This window comes from Platalea leucorodia, assembly GCF_965183815.1.
Source record: "Platalea leucorodia genome assembly, chromosome: 2".
Taxonomy (NCBI): domain Eukaryota; kingdom Metazoa; phylum Chordata; class Aves; order Pelecaniformes; family Threskiornithidae; genus Platalea; species Platalea leucorodia.
In genome coordinates, this window is record NC_138824.1 from 108,556,430 (window position 1) to 108,575,970 (window position 19,541).

At 38.1% G+C, this 19,541-nt stretch overlaps 1 protein-coding gene across 2 annotated transcripts in view; it reads right to left on the reverse strand.

The window, feature by feature from the left end:
• USP25 (ubiquitin specific peptidase 25) overlaps positions 1–19,541 on the reverse strand; it is a 95,419-nt gene that overhangs the window by 23,971 nt on the left and 51,907 nt on the right. For both annotated transcript variants that reach the window (XM_082304384.1, XM_082304385.1), the window contains exons 6-15: positions 17,386–17,472; positions 12,470–12,607; positions 11,503–11,579; positions 10,909–10,982; positions 9,254–9,402; positions 5,301–5,428; positions 4,413–4,508; positions 3,955–4,116; positions 1,956–2,164; positions 1,166–1,236 (exon numbers count right to left, since the gene is read on the reverse strand). In XM_082304384.1, the coding sequence (XP_082160510.1) occupies positions 1,166–1,236; positions 1,956–2,164; positions 3,955–4,116; positions 4,413–4,508; positions 5,301–5,428; positions 9,254–9,402; positions 10,909–10,982; positions 11,503–11,579; positions 12,470–12,607; positions 17,386–17,472 (1,191 nt within the window). The remainder of the gene's footprint in view (positions 1–1,165; positions 1,237–1,955; positions 2,165–3,954; positions 4,117–4,412; positions 4,509–5,300; positions 5,429–9,253; positions 9,403–10,908; positions 10,983–11,502; positions 11,580–12,469; positions 12,608–17,385; positions 17,473–19,541) is intronic.

Genomic DNA, 19,541 nt, shown 5'->3' on the forward strand with positions numbered 1-19,541 from the left:
AGTAAAACACTTTGTCCTAGTGCAGATTTATATAATCTCCTTTTTCCATTGTATTGATTGCTGACTTATATCTTTGCCACCCAGAGGTATTTCCTCTTATAACACCTAAGCTAACACAGGTAGGCTATTCGGATGTGAGATCACCAAATTACTTAATTTTACTGTTAGATGACACGTAGCCTGCCTGTAGCCTTCCTGTTATAACACAAGCATTAAAGAAAAAAAAAAAAAAAAAAAAGCCTGCCAGTAGCAAGCTTAAAGAAAGCCATCTAGGCAAGTCTGCCTGAAATCCTTAACATCGGAGCTCAGCTGCCAGGAACTCTTACAAGCCATGTACAAAATGAAAACGTACCTCAAGGAAAACTGTAAGCTGAACAGATCTTACTTGGAAGGAAAATAGTTCTTTTTACTAACAGAAAGTAACAGAGGAAGAAATCCTTAACCTTAAAACCTGTCAAAGTGAGCAAACATGAGTATGTGAACATAAGAAATACCAGAGGAGCCACGACTCTGTAGTAAAGCATTCTAAAAATGCTGTTCAGATTACACAGCATGAGAATCTCCCTAAAAGGCAACTTAGTCTAATAGTCAAGTGTGACTGGTACTAAACCTAGACAGAGTTTTAAAAAACCCAATAAAAAAAACAAAACACCACCGCCACACCTCCACTAGCATTATTAACTGCAAATTAAAATCAGGAGCCTTGAATTCCCAACTATTAGTATGGAAGTCGCAATACACAATGGCAATAAGCATCAAGTATAAAAATAATAGTTTTTTGCGTCTAATGCTTTGCCATCTTAAAGCCATAAGATAACCTAGCAATATGGTCAAATTGGGGTGAGAAAATTTTGTTGTGTTATACAAAACCTGAAGTTCTGCATTCAAGTCAAAAAAGTGGATCAGATACAGAACATATTTGGGCTTTTCTTCACAAAGTTGCTTAAACTTAAGTATGTCACCTGTAAAATATTGTAATGCTGTCTTTCATCTGACTGTGCATAATAGAAAGGTTTGCAAAACCCATTATGATTTTCCAATGAAATTTCTCAAACCACTATATATATTTGTTGTATACTTGCTCTATTTTCAAGTATCTAAGAACTTTTATTAAAGTGACAAAAAGTATCTATTTTGAATTATCTCATGCAGAAGTTGTACTTACTTGGACCATTGTTTTGTCAGAGTACATAAGTTCAATTGTCCGATGTATTCTAGATATACTTTCTTGTAAATCTAAAAGAAAAATAAAGAAAGAAGGTCTCTTCCATGAGGCTGCATAATTGCACATGGCTACATCCTTCTTTCATCTCATTAAAAGCCAAACAAGGGTATATTTCACATTTGGTGCATCTGTTTATCTACCTACATGCCAAATACTAAACCTTCTCGGATGATAAAGTGGAGAGAGTGATTCGTTATCCACTGCTGCTTGTTTCCTAGAGCTCAGCCAAGCCCACCCCTGCTGGAACAACTACTTCCCTTGTTTCCCACAGAGCAACAGAACAGACCATAAGCTCCACCGACTCCAAAAAGCCTTTGCTCAGAAATTTGCTGCATTTTCCCTTATGGAAGGGGTCACTCTACCATAAACTCCCCTGCAGAGCACCAAGTCACAGCATGGGCCCAGCCACTGTCACACTGACAGCTCAGACACGTCTGCAGAGACGTTCTTCGGCATGGATCCCACCTCTGTTTCACTCTACTCCCCTCAACGCCCCACACAGAGAAACCTGTGTGGAAACACTCGTGTACGCTTCACTCAATGCCCAGTTTGCATCTTCAGTTTACATACCTCCAGTCTATACAATCTCTGACTTCCCTTCCTATGTGCTAGAGATAAGTTTGGAAGTATGAAACAAGCAACTCTGCACACACAGGGACATTAAGGCCATTTCCCCCAGTTCCACAAATCCTTTCCAATGGTAAATGCATTCTCCAGCTTGTGGCATTACCTCTAGTGTCGTTCTCTACTTCAGTCCTCCAGCGATGTAAACAGCCTTCTAGGACAGACAGCTCTTCCTCAGTGATGTGCCTTGGTGCCGGATGCATTGGCAGATCAGGAGGAATTCGTGATTGCGTGAATGGTTTATGTATTACTGATCTTTGTACAGGAGATGTGCTTGGAACATCTGAAGATGAAGGCCCCTGTTGCTCTATTGTGCTGCATTCATTCAGAACATGAAATACAAAAATTGAATCATCACGTATACAAACTAAAAGCTACACCATAAAAATAAGCTTTTCATCTGAAAAGAGAAATTTTAAAGGTAATAATTTCCTACAGTGCAATCCTACAGCATCAATATGGAATTACTACATAACTTCTGAAAACTTTGTGGTGTATTACATTTTAGCACAATAACAATTCTGGTTGCCATTACCAACGATAAAGGAATTGGATCGGTCAAGCCACAGTTTGCTTTACTTGAAATGCTACTCAACACATTCAAATAACGTCATACAAGTAATGACTGTGGTTTGAAACGTTTACTGCCAAACTGCAGAGAGAAAAATTGCAGCAGCTTGTCTTATGGCCCATTGACCATAAAATCCAGTAAATACAAGTTCTGTGTTCAATAATTTCTTCATGTCTTATGTCTAGCAGACTTTCTTTTTCCAGTCTCCTACCTACAACTTAACTGAACAACAACAGTTAAAGGGCCTCTGATATTTATAGCACACTGGAAAATTTAGCACCAAGCCATCTAAACTTGTTCCAAATAAGTCTTGTAACTCAAACAGCAAAGTTGCCAACTTATGAGAATTCTACAAGAGCAGCAAAATATTAAAAATGAAAATCTGTTACAGATTTTTCTCCTCCTATCAAGACCACCTATATATAATCCTACACATAAAGGAATCTGAAGTTCTAGCAAGCAACTGTTTTTTTAACTTTGTGCGGCATCATGATACAACCTGAGGAACTTGGATTCTTCAGAAGTTTAGAAAGTTCTGAGAACATTAAGAGCTGACAATGTCATTCCACATAACATGCTGTTGTGTTTTTACAGATTGACAAAAAGTCATAATACTTACATTTTTACAGAACAAACTTCCTACACAGGACTTTGTTCAAAGTATACTACTTCTGATACTGCATTTCAAGCAAACAGTAGTATCTTAAAAGTTTGCCTTCTCTTATCAATCATGATGATTTCTATTTGCTTTATATCAGCAAGATGTCTGAAATCTTTTGAAGGATTTTTAGACTCATTTACTTAACTTCTCTGAAGTTAACCATCTTGACTGGACCAGAACCTAGAACCCTACTTTCCAATTGCAATATAAAAAGCTCTGTTATAAACTGTTAGTGTCTACCTAGCCAAACCCTATCCTAAGTTATACCCTACTTTATTAACTGTTACTAATAGTTACTACTAGCTTCAATAATGAGAACATCAGGGAGGTCCAATAATGTTGTTACTTTGGCTAGTCTATATTTAAAAAGTCACTGTCAGGTTCCTGACAATCTCAGTCAGAAATGTAAGCAGCAAAGCAGCAAAGGAACTTAACTCCCAGGCAAAAAATTAACAGATAAAGCAGACACAAGAAACCTTGAAGCTCCACAGAACATAACATGCTGCCCAAATTCAGATTCTTAAAACAACACACTTGGGAAGCAGTAGCCTCACCAGATACTGTGTCTATTTGGAGTTGTAGGTGGAACTGTGCTTGGTTTGAAAATGGTAATTCTCCACCTAAAGACATTTCTAGAAGTGCATGAGAGAAACCCAGATTATTAACATTTTGGTTTATTTATTTAAGTCTGTAGTGCTGAAAAATAGTTCCAGAAGAGAGTAGAAACTTTATGCTATACCCCTTAGGAGATGCCTAGTTGTATTAAGCCAGTGAACGAAGAAGCTAAACTCCCTCCCCTCTCTCTCAGCAAGTGGGTTTGCACTGAGGGGATGACCGGCCTCTCACCTTGGGAGAGCAGGAGGCAGCTCTTACCTGGGCAATGTCTGGGCTGGCAGCGTGCCGCTGGCAGGGGCACTAGCACCCAGGTCATCGACGGGAGATGTGCACACCGGCTTGCTGGAGGCAAACTCCAAGGCATACTGCAGGACATCTACCAAGGGGAATCGTTTAGGACCAGAACCATAGCTTAAATATCTGTTAACCATAAAACGTATTAATGCCATGACTCACATATACAAAAAAAAAAAAAAAAAAAAAGAAGGATTTTTTTCTGGCTGACTGCAATTAAGTAAAGCAAGCCTTTCCTAGCACGTTTCATGCACTAGAACTACCGTGCTTATACAGTTTCCAAGGAAAACGGTAAAAGAAAAGAGAGATAGCAGGGAAATTTAGAGCAAATAACTACATGCAAAGTGCATAGTTGAAAGGAATTATTCTATGTAGCCCATAATATTACTTGCATTTACACTGGGAACAGTTATCTATAGTACCGTTCTAATCTCTGCTGTAAAACTGTGAGGTACTCTTTGAGTCTCTTGATTTCATCCCGTTTAATTCTTGTTATTTCTCTGTTTTTGTGCATATACCTGTAAAACATGAAAGTTAGAAAGAGATGTCAGCCCACAGTACTCCAACACTGAAACCAAGGTCTGTACTCATCAGCCATGCTGCTTAATGCTAGGAAAAACTAACCCTCTCTAGAGCCTTGTTTTACCTACAACACATTAAGCAGTAAAACAGAACTGAGAAGAAAGTGGTAACCCCATTAAGCCTCCCCTTCCCCAGCTTTCAGAAGATGCTTTATACCCAGTGTCAAAAGCTCTGTTCGTACCACGGATGCATCTTGTAAATGAATAGGAACACATACTAGAAAGCTTATAAATTAAGTGGTTTAAGTAGCAACCACATAGCAATACTCCTGTTTCATTGTTTAGGCTCACAAACAACATTCAGCATCTCACTGAAAGCCAGGTATTTCACCTCTACATATAAGAAGCATGCACTGATGTTCAGAATCCTCTTCAATCCATGCAGCCTATCTGGAACACCATGAAATATATGACTACTCATCCGCGTTCCCAAATGGATTCATAAACAGTGTAATTTTTCAGAGTATTTTGCTTGTGTACACAACTACCTAGCAATAAATTAAAGACTGAAGTGTAAGCAGGTTTTGGCACAGAGTAGCAGTAAGTCTTAAATTGTTATCTATGTGTATTTTCTGAAATACATGAAACCTATGAAAATTATAACTTGTCCAGCTAGAAGAGAAGTTTACTGTGATTTAAACGAGTATAAGGTGCACCAGGAATCTTACCAAACTCGTGAGGTTTAATTCATATTCATACTAGGACTTTGTTGATAATATTATACTGTACCTGTCCAGATACAAAATTGGAGGAAATTCTAATTTGTTGTGTATCTTCTCTGGTCTCCCCAAAGCCTGATTAAACTCAAATCTTGATAGCTCAAAAGTTAAGACAGGAGGAAGCTCAGTGAACCAGTGCTGAACAAAAGAAAAACAGAAAACCCCACAATGAATGCCTTCCAATAGCAGAACTTTAGTAATAATGTTACAATACCTGCAGACTGACACAGCTATGGGAGAGACTGGTTTTAGAGGGTGGATCAGCATAAGCTTTCCCAAGTTCCCATCTTTCGCCTTCACTGCGAACACAGACCATTCGTCACCCATGCTGCATCAGAGCTTTGCAACTCCTCTATCGCTGTCTGCGTCAGAGCAGAGCAGGCACGAAGGCGTCTTCCTTTCACATTTGTCTCGCTCATACTAACAGCGGCCTACGCTTGAACCTACCTGCCTTGCCAACTGGCCTGTCCTCCTTTAACTCTCGAAGGCCACTGAAAGAGTTGTTTAGACTGTATCAAGTGCTCTTCCCGCTAGTTGCCTCAGACTCAAGTTTCTGACCCTTTCATTCACCTGATATCACTCAAAGTCTCTAATGACCTCCTCTGAAGCAGCACCAGCGAGCACTTTGGGCTGCGTCAGACAAGCTTTCTCAGCGCTGTAAAACTGATACTTTTCCTTGAAATCTCCTCCGTACTAACAGCCTCTCCTGAAGTTTCTGCTCGTGTCTCTGATCACTGCTAATCCATCTATGGACCAACCCCAGTTATCATCATCTTATCTTAGCTTTCTTTGTGTATTCAGTAGAGGTCTATCCTTAGTCCTCATTTTTTTCCCCTTACATACTTCACTTCTCAACTACCTGACAAATTCAGCTCCAATTCCAGCATCAGAGTCCCTTTTTTTCTCCCCACTCTGCAACATAAAAAACACAGTCTATCCATTTAATATGTTTTGGATGTCTAACCATCAACTCAAGCTTCCCTGATGGCAGCGGACACCGTTGCCACACATTTCCGACGTCAATGCCCACAGCCTGGACGTGGCATTTGACTCGGGGCTCGCTTCAAGTTCTCCTACCCAGCCAAATGTCTTGAAAAGTCTTTTCATACAATACCTCCAAGACAGCCTTGTCTTCCTGTGCTCATGGCTAAAATTTGGGTCTAGGGTCTCATCACTCCACGTCTCAGTGCCATGTTTCCTCTCTTCTCCCCTTGCCCAGCCTTAGCGCACGTAGCCTTGTCACACTAACGTTTCCAGGATGTTGCTGAATTTTCACAGTTCATTGCCTTCAGCATCACTCCTCACATCTGTTTACATGCAAAATAAGCTGCCTTCCCTTTTCTTGCCTATGTCAGCCTCCACTAACCACTTTTTCAGTTTTAAAGGAGACAATCATGATTTCTCTCCTGCAGCAACTTCACACAGTAGTAGATTTCAATGCTAAAGTCAGCAAAGCCACACCACAACCCTTCCCCCTAAAAACCTTTTATTGCAAGGCCTCCAAACCACTTAATGATGACTAAGCTGCTGATGTGCTGAAGTTCATCAGCCATGATGCTGACAAATGTTATTTTCCCCACACTTCTAACTCCAGGTACGTGCATTGACCTCCATCTTCTCTTGAATTTGGATTTAAGTTCCTTGGGACAGGGAATGTCTCTGTTTTCTGTTTGTATGTTAGCTTGGTTGCTGACACCCTACTCCATGGCTGAGGCTTTTAGGCATCGTGATAATAATAATAATAATAATAATAATAATAATAATAATAAAACCAGCTAAATCCCACTATTGCCTCTAATGGGGTAACAAGGAAGAAAAAAACCAGAATGTTATTTTCAGGATAAAATGAATCTTTCAACACATGTGACTATCACATTAATATTATTCTCTTTAAGCTTTGATATCTACCAGCTCAGACGAATGCCACTTGAAGTCTTTGTTCGGCAGAGACAGACTTCATTAAAACTACAAGAAATTCAGCTTCCTTCAGTGCTTCCAAACCTTCCAATGCACTGCAATATCTTTGACGCATGATGTTTAAGCATAACTACTAACAGCAGCAACCACTATAAATAAATTACTTCAGTTCAGGGAAATATAACCAATTTACTTGGCCACAGTAATAAGCCAGTAATGTTTTTCTAGTTAGGACTTAACACGTTACCTTTCTTGTTTTGCCACTGTTGTCAATCTGTCATATGACTACTTCACTTCCATTTTCACATGCTAAGAAGCCAAGCTGATTACAACCCTGAAAGTTTCGCAGAACTCAAAGCTTAACACTTTAGCCCCGTACATGACTATCCTTCTGTTCCCCATAGTTTCCTGACATTACAGGTTAAAAAACCCCTCAAAAACAAAACAAAACCCTCAAGTCTGACAAGTCAAGCATTTATAACTCAACTGACATTTTATGCATGAATGCACATGGGTTTTAACTGCAAGACAACCTTCAGTCTGTAAGATGAACAATCGTGCTCTTGTAGCAGGTACGTACAAGATTTCACCTTGCATAAAGAAATTGAACTTTGGGTTGTACCAAGATATGTATGAGATTTTTTTTTTCCTTCCAGTTATATTTCAGGAAACATGCTCATTGTAGGAAGTCATTTCTACAAATAAAAAAAACTTGGAAACATCCTGTGAAAGAACACATCCAGTAAGATGTGTAAATACATTTGATAATGCTTGTTAACATCTGATTTGGTTGATGAATATTTGATCAACAATAACTGACTAGAACAAAGGGACTGCAAAAGGGATGCTATAAAACTTTTGTTGATAGCACAAAATCAGAAATACAAGTTCAGACTGGAGGACAATTTCAGTGTGCATCACTAGGCTTAGTAATTAAACTCTGTGTGTATGTCGATATGATTAAAGAAAGCAAAATTTCATTACTGCAAAAGATTGACATCAAGGAAGAAACTATACCTGAACATTTTACTTAAGTAGAAGAAACCTCCTAAGATTTCACATGTTTAAAATAACTGTGATAAAACACAAACAGCTGTGTAAAGAGAAAGTAGCTCAGCCTTTACAGGCAATGGGGATTCCCATATTTCCACGTCAATAGCCCACAGGTTAGCACAAAGAGCTCTGCCAGAGAAAAATGCTGGGCATATACATGCATGCCAGCAATAAGAGGGGACATTTCAGAGCACACCCTCTTGGTTCTACAGCCTCCATTGGTCCAACTACCTCTTTTCCCTAACCTCTCCCTTCTGCACAAGAGATCTCATTCATCACCTCATCCCAACACCATACACTGCATACCCCACTTTTTAGTGGGGCTCCATCTGAATCCCTCCACCCACGCCTCCAGCATGCTCTGACATTTGTCAGCCTCCTGCTCTAGCAAGAGCTCTCCTGAGAGGAACAGCAGCCCACGGAGCAAGCACTGGCTGTCCACCACCACAAGCAAAGAGGAGGAGAATTGCCCACTGTAGGGGACAAAGAGGAGGATGCTGGGAAACGTCAGTAAAAAGGGGAGAGGGGAAGAAGGCTAGGGTGCTGAGGAATGGCAACAGAGAGGCACAGAGGAATAACAACAACGCTCTAAAGCAATGGTCAAATGCACAGCTTGCACATGCTGTTTACAGCATGGCACAGGGCTGCAAGTCAGTCAGAGCAGTGGTCAGCTACCACAGGACATCAAACCCATGACCTCCCTGAAGATCAAATATCAGCAACAGGTGGGAACCAACCTGTGCCAAATCACTGTAAGCACTTAATTGTGCCAGCTTTTAATAAGCATGAACTTCGTATCTTATGAAAAATACAAAAAGATGATATTCCGGATACTCCAAAAGAGATACAAACCCCAAACTAACAAGCCAGTTATGCCAGACATCAGAACCTGCACAGCAGGAGGTCACATAAAAACCAACCATGAACCCTAATGAAAAATAAAGAGCACTACAACAACACCCTGAGAGAAGCCCACAGGAGCACTTAACTCACCTCCTGACCAGACTTCGCAGAATTTTCTGAATGCAGAGATTCAATTTCCCCTTCAATCATTGCAGCTTCTAGGCACTCATGCAGATCTTTAAAGCCATTAACTTGGAGTGGATACTGGCCAAACATTTCTGTGTTTTCAAATTTTTTACCTTCACATAAGAAATTAAACATGTAAGGTTTTAGGAACAAATATTTACCTTTTAAAAAAACCTAGCAATCCTAGGTCACCTGACCTAGTCTACTGCACAATACCCACATTTTCTTATTGAACAATTCAATTATATGTATGAAAACAAGTTAATCAAAAAAGTCACTTGAATGTAACACTAAAAATTACGGTATTTTCCTCTTCAGCCCATTTTTTATATTGCTTTTGCAACTACTAGTAATAAGCAAAACTCAAAATGGCTTGGCACCACAGATGTATGGGAAGTTTTATACGTATTAATCAAAGTCCTCCTCCTGCAAATAGCAGCTTAGTAATACAATCCTACATTGTATCAGCAAAGTCAGTGGAATTGCTGGTATGAAACAGCCCTTTGTATAAGTACATTTTGCAAAAATAAACCACAAAAGAGAACATTCATGATTTCTGTCCTGAAAACAAAATCATAATTTGGTAACAGTGTATAAGGATGTAAGCTCAAACATGAGGAGAAATATGGGTGACAAGTGATTTTAATCTACAATTTCAATTTATTTCATCCTAAAGTCAGTAACAAGTCTTCTTACATCTGCCCGTTTCTTTTCATCGGTTTGGTTTTTACATCTCCTCAGTTAAGATGAGAATGTGAGGGATGAAAGTACCCAAATGCAAAGGAGCAAGAACGCTAGCTAGTAGCAAGGAATCTGCAGAATGGTTTTGAAATCTGACAACAAATCATTAGATACATTTCCAGGCCGAGGAACAACCTGGAAGCCACTTTAAAGATAATAGCTGCTTCATTAAAATGCATCTCAGGAGTCATTCACTCTCGGGATGGGAGATGGAATCACCAACATTAAAAACACTTTCACAACTGCTGGCCTCCTGGAAATAGAGAGCTCTGCAATTCTGCAGAATTACTAACTATATGCAGATAAGATAAAGGGAAGCTTGTGGTACAGTCTCTTCCTCCTCAGTACTCTCTCCAACACTGCCCTTGAGCAGGTTTCCACTGACTTGTTTTCAATAAACTGTACTTTTAAGAGCGTGAGTTACCCATACCAGAAATTCTGCAGAAGAAAATGCACAATTGATTAAAATTAATTGAAATTTTAAATTGCATTAAATGAAGCAGAGAGAGTGTGAGAGACTAGCTCAATGAAATACAGTAAGCTGCCTTTCATATACCATTAGCAAGTGGCAAAAGTGCCCTGATAATAATTTCTTGCAAGCATTTTTGCTCAACATCTCATTCTAACTTCTACTGCACTTAAGTACACACGCTCAACTCCTGAAAGTTACCAAAACAGTCTTTCTGGACCACTGCAGCTCGCTACATTTACCTTCAGTCTCATTCTCAGGAAAAACCTTTTGTCACAGACCAAATGCGTATTCTCCAAGTGTACTTCTGCAGAAGTAGCTAAAATGCTACAACTGCATCGTTCACCTGTGTACTTAGACAAGCACTGAACAGACGAGCACAGAAGTCCAAGTAAATTCACATGCATACCTTCAAGTACACCTACTGCTAGAAATCGTCCGTAAAACAACTCCACCATTGGGTTCTTTGGTTTCTCTCCATCCCTGAAAACAGAAAGCGTGTTAGTGCAAAAATCAAACACGAAGCTACAAACTCCTGTAAAACTATGAGCAGAATATTCTGAATTCATTATGGAAATGCTGCCTATTTTACTCAGTTACTGTTCATTAAGTTTTGTACTTTCCTCTAATGACAATAAAAGTGATTCACATGTTTGTGATGATAAGTATATTCTGAAAAATAAGTTTCAGAAGTGCTTCATTCTAGGAAAATTTATGTAAATCAGATTCTATTCGTGAGTGGTTAAACTGTACGAAACCCTTGTAAAAAACTATTTCCTGCAACACTCTAGAAACAATTATGTATTCAAAAGACAGTATGTCTTTTATATACGATGAGTATTTACTTCTGAGAAGTATGATGAACATTTTGATGAGAAAAAGCAAACCAAACAACCAAAAATCCACTTCTCACTGTATGGCTGAAAAAGATCCAACTGGGTTGGATACAGAGCTAGGGGAAAAAACAAAAACAAAAAAAACCCACCCAAAAAAACCCTCTTACCTCTCTTCTTCAGCTTTAATTTGGAAGGCATCTTCTAGCCAATCTAATAATTTGTGTGTAAATTCACTAACATCTTGCTGTTGAAAAATATAAAATGAACAGTATGTCTTCACATATGTAACAGAACACAATGAAGTGTCACCTTACAAGATCAGTACAGCAGTATTTCCCCCCCCAAGAGCTCCAAAAAAATCACACTATGTTTAAGACTATGCCATGATTGCTTTTTTTATGGGTGGCTCTTAGAGCACAGTAAGGCTCTGGTGTTCCTCAGCCATTACACTGTCCTGTGATCCTTATTACTTGGGCTCAGCTTTCATACCATGCTAGTCCAAAGGCATCTTATGAATTCCATTGTTCAAACCCTTTGGTATCTAACAAGTGACTAATGCTACTCTCATCAAGCACTAAATTCAGCATGCTGTTGTAATTAAACACCTTATCCACATAACCTCATGTGGGAAAAATAAAGCACCTGAAAAAACAAAGCATTTCTCAGACAAGCAAAATAGACCCACTGTGATTTAGGCAAGTATCCTGAATATGAATATTAGGACCCTCCAAACCAATATCTACACAGACAAATAGTATACTAGGACTGTAGCAGCCCTGGATGTACTGTTAGATCAGAAGAATAAAGCTCTTTCAAAAACCACAGACTTAGAAGCTAAGCTAAACCCTAAAAGCACGAATGTGGAGCTATTAGCTAGTTTGTAAAATAATAGAAAGAAAGTGTACTGAATAAAATGTACTGAATAAAATAGTCATGCTGTCCAGAACTTTTTTTTTTTAAATAAAAGTGACTAGAGACCACATAATATTAGAGAAAAAGCTCAAAGACTGTGATAATTAGAAGTTTCTTTTCTGTGGATATTTTGAATTTTTGTTGTCCATTTTAAGTATTTCCTATTGCCAGATGACTGTATGAAAACATGCATAAGCTTGAATAAAAATACACAGAAATCACCTGTTGGGAATCATTTGATTTAAAAGCATCTTTAAGGATTTCAACCGCTCTTGATGGGTCAACATATTTTCTCTTCGAACCAACTAGGAGTGCAAACAGGTACCTCAATTCACGCATGAAAGGCAGATTCCTATGTTCCTGTATTTGAAGAAGAATTAAAAATATTTAACAAAGTGGTAATAAAAATCTGTTTTACAGAAGTATTAAACATATTTAACAAGGTGGTAAACTTCTGTTTTACAGAAGTGTTACCCAATGAACTAAGCGTATATCCAGCCAATCATCATAATAATATATAAGCTTACTTGTAGTACTACCAAGGTAGTGTTGCATGCCTTTTACTTGTCAGTTTTACAAAATAATGTAGTTCTCTGGGAAGAGTTACATTTCAGAAACTGAAAGCTCCCTAAAACCAGATCTAGATGCACCTGTTTGACTTGAAATGGGGCTGCATGGACAAGTGGACAAGCCGCGTTGCATTTAAGACAGAATTGTTGTTCCCAAGACTTAAAAAGCCTTAAGTAATGCACTGCAACAACATGCACTGGTTTTATCGAAACTAGTATTCCTCTATACCTCTAGCAGAATTTCTTGTGAGCCTACACACTGCCTAGTACCTTTTTAAGCGTATATTTTACTGAAGACTAAATTTATAAAGTGTACACAAGTCATTATTACTTCTCTTGACAGAAGTAAGAGAAATAGCCTGCTCTCCTTTCTACCTATTTTTTACGTATAGTTCATGGGGAATACGGAGTTCTTGTTTCCAGGAGAGAAGCAGAAGAAATACTTTCTGCCTGTATAATGAAAAGCAAGGAAACTGAAACACAAATCCATCATACCATAGATTAAACCACAGGTTACAAATGCTGTGGAGATTGGATGTCACTCATACTCCCGAGTAGATAGCTGACAAATACTTGTGAAATTAAAACCCATGTAATATCCACTTGTGTTTAGAACAAAGCATCATTCGAAGGCAGCACAGATGTCAGATGCTGGTCAAACTGGAACTACTTGATGAAGAACTAGTTCACATGATCATCAAACAGCAGACTTGTTTAGTCACTCCTATGTCAATCCAGTATGTATAAAGCTTTTTGTACATAAAGTCTCTTATTTCAGCTTTAAAAACCTGTGTGTGGTGAATTGGAGTATGTTCTGCATAATACCTAAAAGACTTCTAGTCACATAAATTCCCAAGTTTTACTTGCTCTTCTGGTAAACCTTGCAAAACACCAGCCACTTATGAACAACATTCACAAAAAAGGCTGAAGACTTCATCAAATGCCATCCTAATTCAGCATTAAATCATCATAATTTAAGAATAAAATCAGTTTTCCATTTACATATTTAAAGGACAAGAAGAAAACAAATTGCAAAAGTGATTTTTCTTCTTACTATTTTCATAAAGTGATCTATTAAAAATGAACAGAATTTGAAGTTTAGATACAGATATATTCTATCAACATGCTTCAATACTAGTGATAATTCATATGCATAATACAGATGATTGACCACAGAATAGATCTCACCTTCCTTTTGTTAAATCTGAAGTACATAGGCAGTGAGTGTTATTGCATTACTTATCCAAATTTATACTACTAATTTGGCTGAGTTTTAGCATATTTGTAGCTTTAGGTTGAACAATTGGCTACTGATGTCAGTAGGATTACTCAGAACAAATATCTCTGTAAAGCCTATAAAAGTTCTCTCAAACTAGAAAAATCCTTGGTTTTTTTAAGAAAGCTCAATTTAATGCATTAGGGATGATCCTTGACCAGATTATATGGGCATCACCACGAGAAATAGTGATTCTGACTAAACAAAGCCCAAAATCTTCAAAAGGACGTGAGCCAGTCCCCAAGACAAGGTAGACAGTTCCACAAAGGACTCGCACGTTAAAACAAAAGAACTAATAAAGTAATCACAGCATAGCATACAGTTCTCAATTTTAAAGCATACTGTAGGGGTGACAACACAAAGAGATTAAAATCAATTTTAAAATAAAAACTGTATGGAAAGTTCATAATCTAAAACATTCTCTATTTTATCATCTATCCTGGCTGCATAAATGATTTCTTAATACACTGATGTGGGAACTATTTATGATTAAGAAATGCTTCTAAAGCAATCTATGTGTTTAATACATAGCAAACATTCATTATTGTCAATCAGTATGCCAGGACACTGGCATAACAATAATGTTGAAACAGGGGGAGGGACGGGCTAACCTGCAGCACAGTAACCCACTTCTCCTGATAATAAAACATTTCCTGAAGATATTGTTGAGGCCAAACATGGAGCTGGCCTCACTGCGTACAGCAAAAAAGATCTGTTCATATGACAGCAAGAGGTAAGAGAACTGTGATACAAAGAGGCTGCAGTAACTACAGAGAACCACATTTGTTCTACAGAAGCAAGCCGAGGAACACGCCAAGGAAGAAAAATTAATTTCAAAAAGAACAAAACCAGATGGGAGATTTTAAGTGTACGCCCAAGTTTACAATCCAGAAAAACAAAGTCCAATTAGCTGAGGCAAACAGGGTGGGTTGTTGTTTGTTTTGGGATTTTTTTATTTTTTTTTTTAAGTCAAAATCTATATCAATGACTTCTGGATTAAAAATTTTACATGCCAAATTATTAATAGCATTTGGATTCAATATATTGATAGGAAAGAACAAAAATGCCCCACTATGCAAGATCCCCTGATGTACAATCGCATGCTTTAATTCTAAACCAAGAGATTGTCATGACCCTAGCATTAAACTCTACTTTCCACCACCTGCAAGTAAACCAAAGTCTTCAAAATCTGGGATTATTAAAACTTGATCTTTATTAGCAAGGAAGTTTGATCCTAGGGAATGTCAGTCACATACAGTACTTAATACTAGGTGAAAAATAAAAACCAAAACAAAACTAAGTTGAGATAGTTTTAAAACAAGTAAGCAGATGGAAGTAAATTCCAGGGCTTTTTTGTCAACTGGTAGCTTATATTAAAACTTTAAAACAATTTGCCTCTACTTGCCTTCACCTTATAAAAAAATAAAAGCACCATATTTGGGGGCATGCATGCTTATTTGTTCTATTTGTCCAAGTTCCAAATAGCGAAGCGATCTCTTTTCCTAAATTCTCCCAAAACCATATTTCAACACTAAGCCAATCCTTTTTCATCTGTAGATAAGACAGATGAGTACATCAATTAATAATGTTCTTTCATTCTGGAATTTAAGTTAACAAAGTAGAGGATACAAACTACTGCCAGAGATTCTTACTAGCAGGCTTGCAGAAGGCAAGGTTTCTGCACAAATCCAGATACTTGCCTGGTGTCACACCATTTCACACAGCCTTAATATTGTCTGTCATGGTCAGTATTTCTAAGAAATAGCACTTTGGAATTGCTAAAGGCATTCGGCTGCTAGTGTCAATGCTTGGGCAAGATGATTTTCAAAGATAACAGCTTTCTATTATCTATTTCATACCACCTCCTAGATGCCAACTGCTTTTTACATCCTGAAAAATGAAGGTAAAGAACTCTGAGTACTGGAGGATATTACTAAAACAAATTATATGATGAATAATGAAATACCAGGCAGAAAGTCAACCAAAAAAAAAAATCAAAAAATAAATATTTCAGTACAACTCTTTGGTAAAGCATGACTTTATCCTGTCTGTCTTACTAAAATACAGTCCCATCACCCTCTTGTGACATGTTCCCAATACCACCCATGTTGTATTTGCACACCATCTCATGACCTAATGCAAACATTTTTTAAAAACAAAACAAAAAACAAAAAACAACGACCAAATAAGTGACAACTTGCTCTTTGAATGGGGCGGGGGCAGGGAAGAAATTATACAGTTCTGACTGAACATGCAACTTCCCTTTTATGGTACACACCTAGAGGTTTAGAAAATGGACACTATCTTCTCTATGCCTTGTTTTCTTTTGCTTTTTTAATTGCAGCTCTTTTGCTAGTGAACATTCCAGTCGAGCCTGAAGTATCAAACAACTAAGAACAGGCCAACAACACACTCCCTTTTTAAAATCCAAAAGAAAGGGGTAAAAGGCAATAGTCTAATTTCTGGATATGCAAAAATTCACTGCTCTGTAAACCCTCACTGAAAATCAGGGCATCGAGTGCCTTCATGCAGCCACTTCCCATTTCTTCCTTTCTATTTCATAACATAGAAACCAAGGTGCCCTCATGTATCTCTTCTCAGAGGGCATCCATGCAGGAAGAAAAATTGGCCTGTTTTGTCCCTCAGTCCATGATCGTTCCCCCTTGCTAGTCTGAGGTCACAAGACACCTGAGCAAAGGCTCCCCCTCCCCAATCCCATAAGAGTACCAGAATAAACATGGGAAAATTTATGCTTACAATCACCTCATGAAAAGGCCAGAAGAGACAAGCTAATAACCAAAAGCTTAATCTCGGATCACGAGTTACAAGTAATTAACGTCCCCGAAAAACTGATTAAATGGTCAGGCCAACACTAACAATGCTGCTGGCAAAGTTACACAGATCAAAAACATGCAGGTAACCAAAAAGCACGCCCATAGCTGCACAACGTGAGGGGTCTAGAATAAAATATGTTTGTTAAGACAAGCTCCATTCACATTAAAAATGCTCACCCACTAGCAGCAGTGCTGCTACAGCTGTATCAGCGAAGCCCTTCCACTGAACCTGCTCTAAGCAGCAGTACTCGAGCAAACCCTGCCTCTCTCAACACCCTGCCCTGTACTCTCCTCTGAAGCTAACGTATTTTACGTAAGATCCGTAATAGGAAGCTCAGAGAAATGTTAATTGGCACCTATAAAACCCGTGCTAATTTGAGCTAAAGAACAGTGCAAAATTCAATTACAAGCAAGAAATGCCCTTATCAGCCACCAGGGGAAGTTAGCTTCTAATTTTACCTTTTGGTTTCGGGGCAAATCTTGAGCATTTGCAGGAGGATTGAAATTCAAAACTAGTCTTCGAAACTCCAGTAGGTTAAATAATGACTGAAAAGGAAAAAAAAAAAAAATTAAAAACGTTTGAGCATTTCTGTAAACAATTCAAAATTCTTCCAAATGTGCCTTAGTGAACTAAATGAAATGTCAAACATATGAAATGCTAAAATTTCATTTCAGAAGCTGTATTATTTCACTTAACTTTACTAAACATATTTTCAACAGAAGACAATTATTTTTGCCAAGAAAACAGCTTAATCAAAAAAAAAACTTCTTTACAGTTAATCACATAAATGGAACAATAATTTTAGATGATAGGTAAATTACTTTTTACAACAAGAATTTCATTAATTGTATAGCTGTCAGCTTTCAAATCAAAACTAAAGCCTGTTTAGCCATGTAAAATTCATCTTGTAGCCCCTCTATCATCTACCTCCTCAGTGCAGAGAGAGTACATCTTTGTATATGCAGCTTAAATCCACTTGCAATTATCTGTTTTGCATTCTGCCCACTCCTCCCATTATTATAGGATCTGAATACTGCACATTAGAGTAAAGAAACTGGGTTACACATTTTTGCGGGTAAGGAACTGATAACATTCTCATTTTACGGACAATAAGACATGGAAACAGGTGTCTACAGGCACACCAGCAACGAACCCCACAGTGTAACACAGAGCCTGGAGCCAAGGGAGTACCAGAACAAGATGATTCCAGATTGCAAAAATAAAAGTCCAAAGCAGTGGCTGAAAACTTAAGTCCTCAGCACTTGCGTAACTGCACCGTTGCTTTTCTGTACAGGCAGAAAGCACTTTAACAAAAGTCCACTTCATTACCTCAAACTAGCATTTTAATGAAGAAAGGGTAGCAGAAAAGGTCTAAAGTATTTTAAACATGTTCATTAGAGAAGCACAGGAAATCTTTGCCCTCCCATTCATCCCCTTTAGTTTTACAATCTATAATTAACTCCTCCCTGCGCCCCCGCTCACATATTGCTATTTATTTTGGAAAGGCAGAGCTTGCCTAAGCCAACAAAAGACTTTGATCCCACAACTTCTCCTACACAGGTGAAGACTTAAGTCACAGACCACACCGGGTTTAATAGGATTTCAACCCTACAGTGCCAAGAAAATGAAACCCAAATTGTGAGGAGGCACTGCATTTATTCTAATAATTTAGAACATGTTGGAAGGAAAAAAATAAAAAAAAAAAAAATCATGTTTGTGAAAAGTTGCAACGTTCCTAACTCTCCTTAGGAAAGAGCCTGTACCAAGTCTAACCTCCTCCCGTACCCCACAGTATACATCTCCAGCAAAATGAAAAGGCTAAAGTTGTCTTTCCTAACATTTTTAGGTTTAAAAAAGAAGGGGGGGGGGGGGGGGGGGGGAATCAATAACACTGACCAAAAAAGACTTTTCTGACCTTGCTAAATCAACATAGACAATTGAGTAGTCAAGCTTTTTTTTTTTTGTTTTGCTGTTCAAAATACAGATTCCCCTTTTATCCTTCCTTGCAGAGAAGGGAGATTAAAACAGAGTCCTTTGTTTACTCTACTCAAAGCATAGAAAATGTTAATATTTAATTCAAGTGTCATTCTAGAAGTTGATACTAATTGAAGTTATGTCTCATGATGTAACAGCATTCCACTGGTGTGCTATTCATCAAGCAAAGCAGAGCAATGTCTTATGTACAAAATAAACCAGCTGCTGAAATACAATGTCCAAAGACTGACTTCTCTCCATGACTAATCCAAGTGCCATTGAAGTGCCAAGCAGCTGAGCTGGCCAATTTCATAATACACACACACGAATTAAGTACAGAAAACTGTACTAAAGTTTAGAATTTTTGCCTGGCATTCAATCCACAAGTTTTTCACAAAAACTATATTTCTTTAACCCAGAACTCTAAACTGTGAACATGCAACTCCATGCTTCACTAAGCTGAACAAACCTATTTCTGCAAGCTGCTGAGAATAATGAAGAGGATTGCCTGATATGCTCTCTTCTTCTTTGGCTTTGTTCTACTCAAAATGTCTTATGCAAGAGATTTAATTATTAAACTTTTCTCCAAAACGGCTTACATTGTGAGTGGTTGTACTGAGATGCAGCAGAACACTCACAG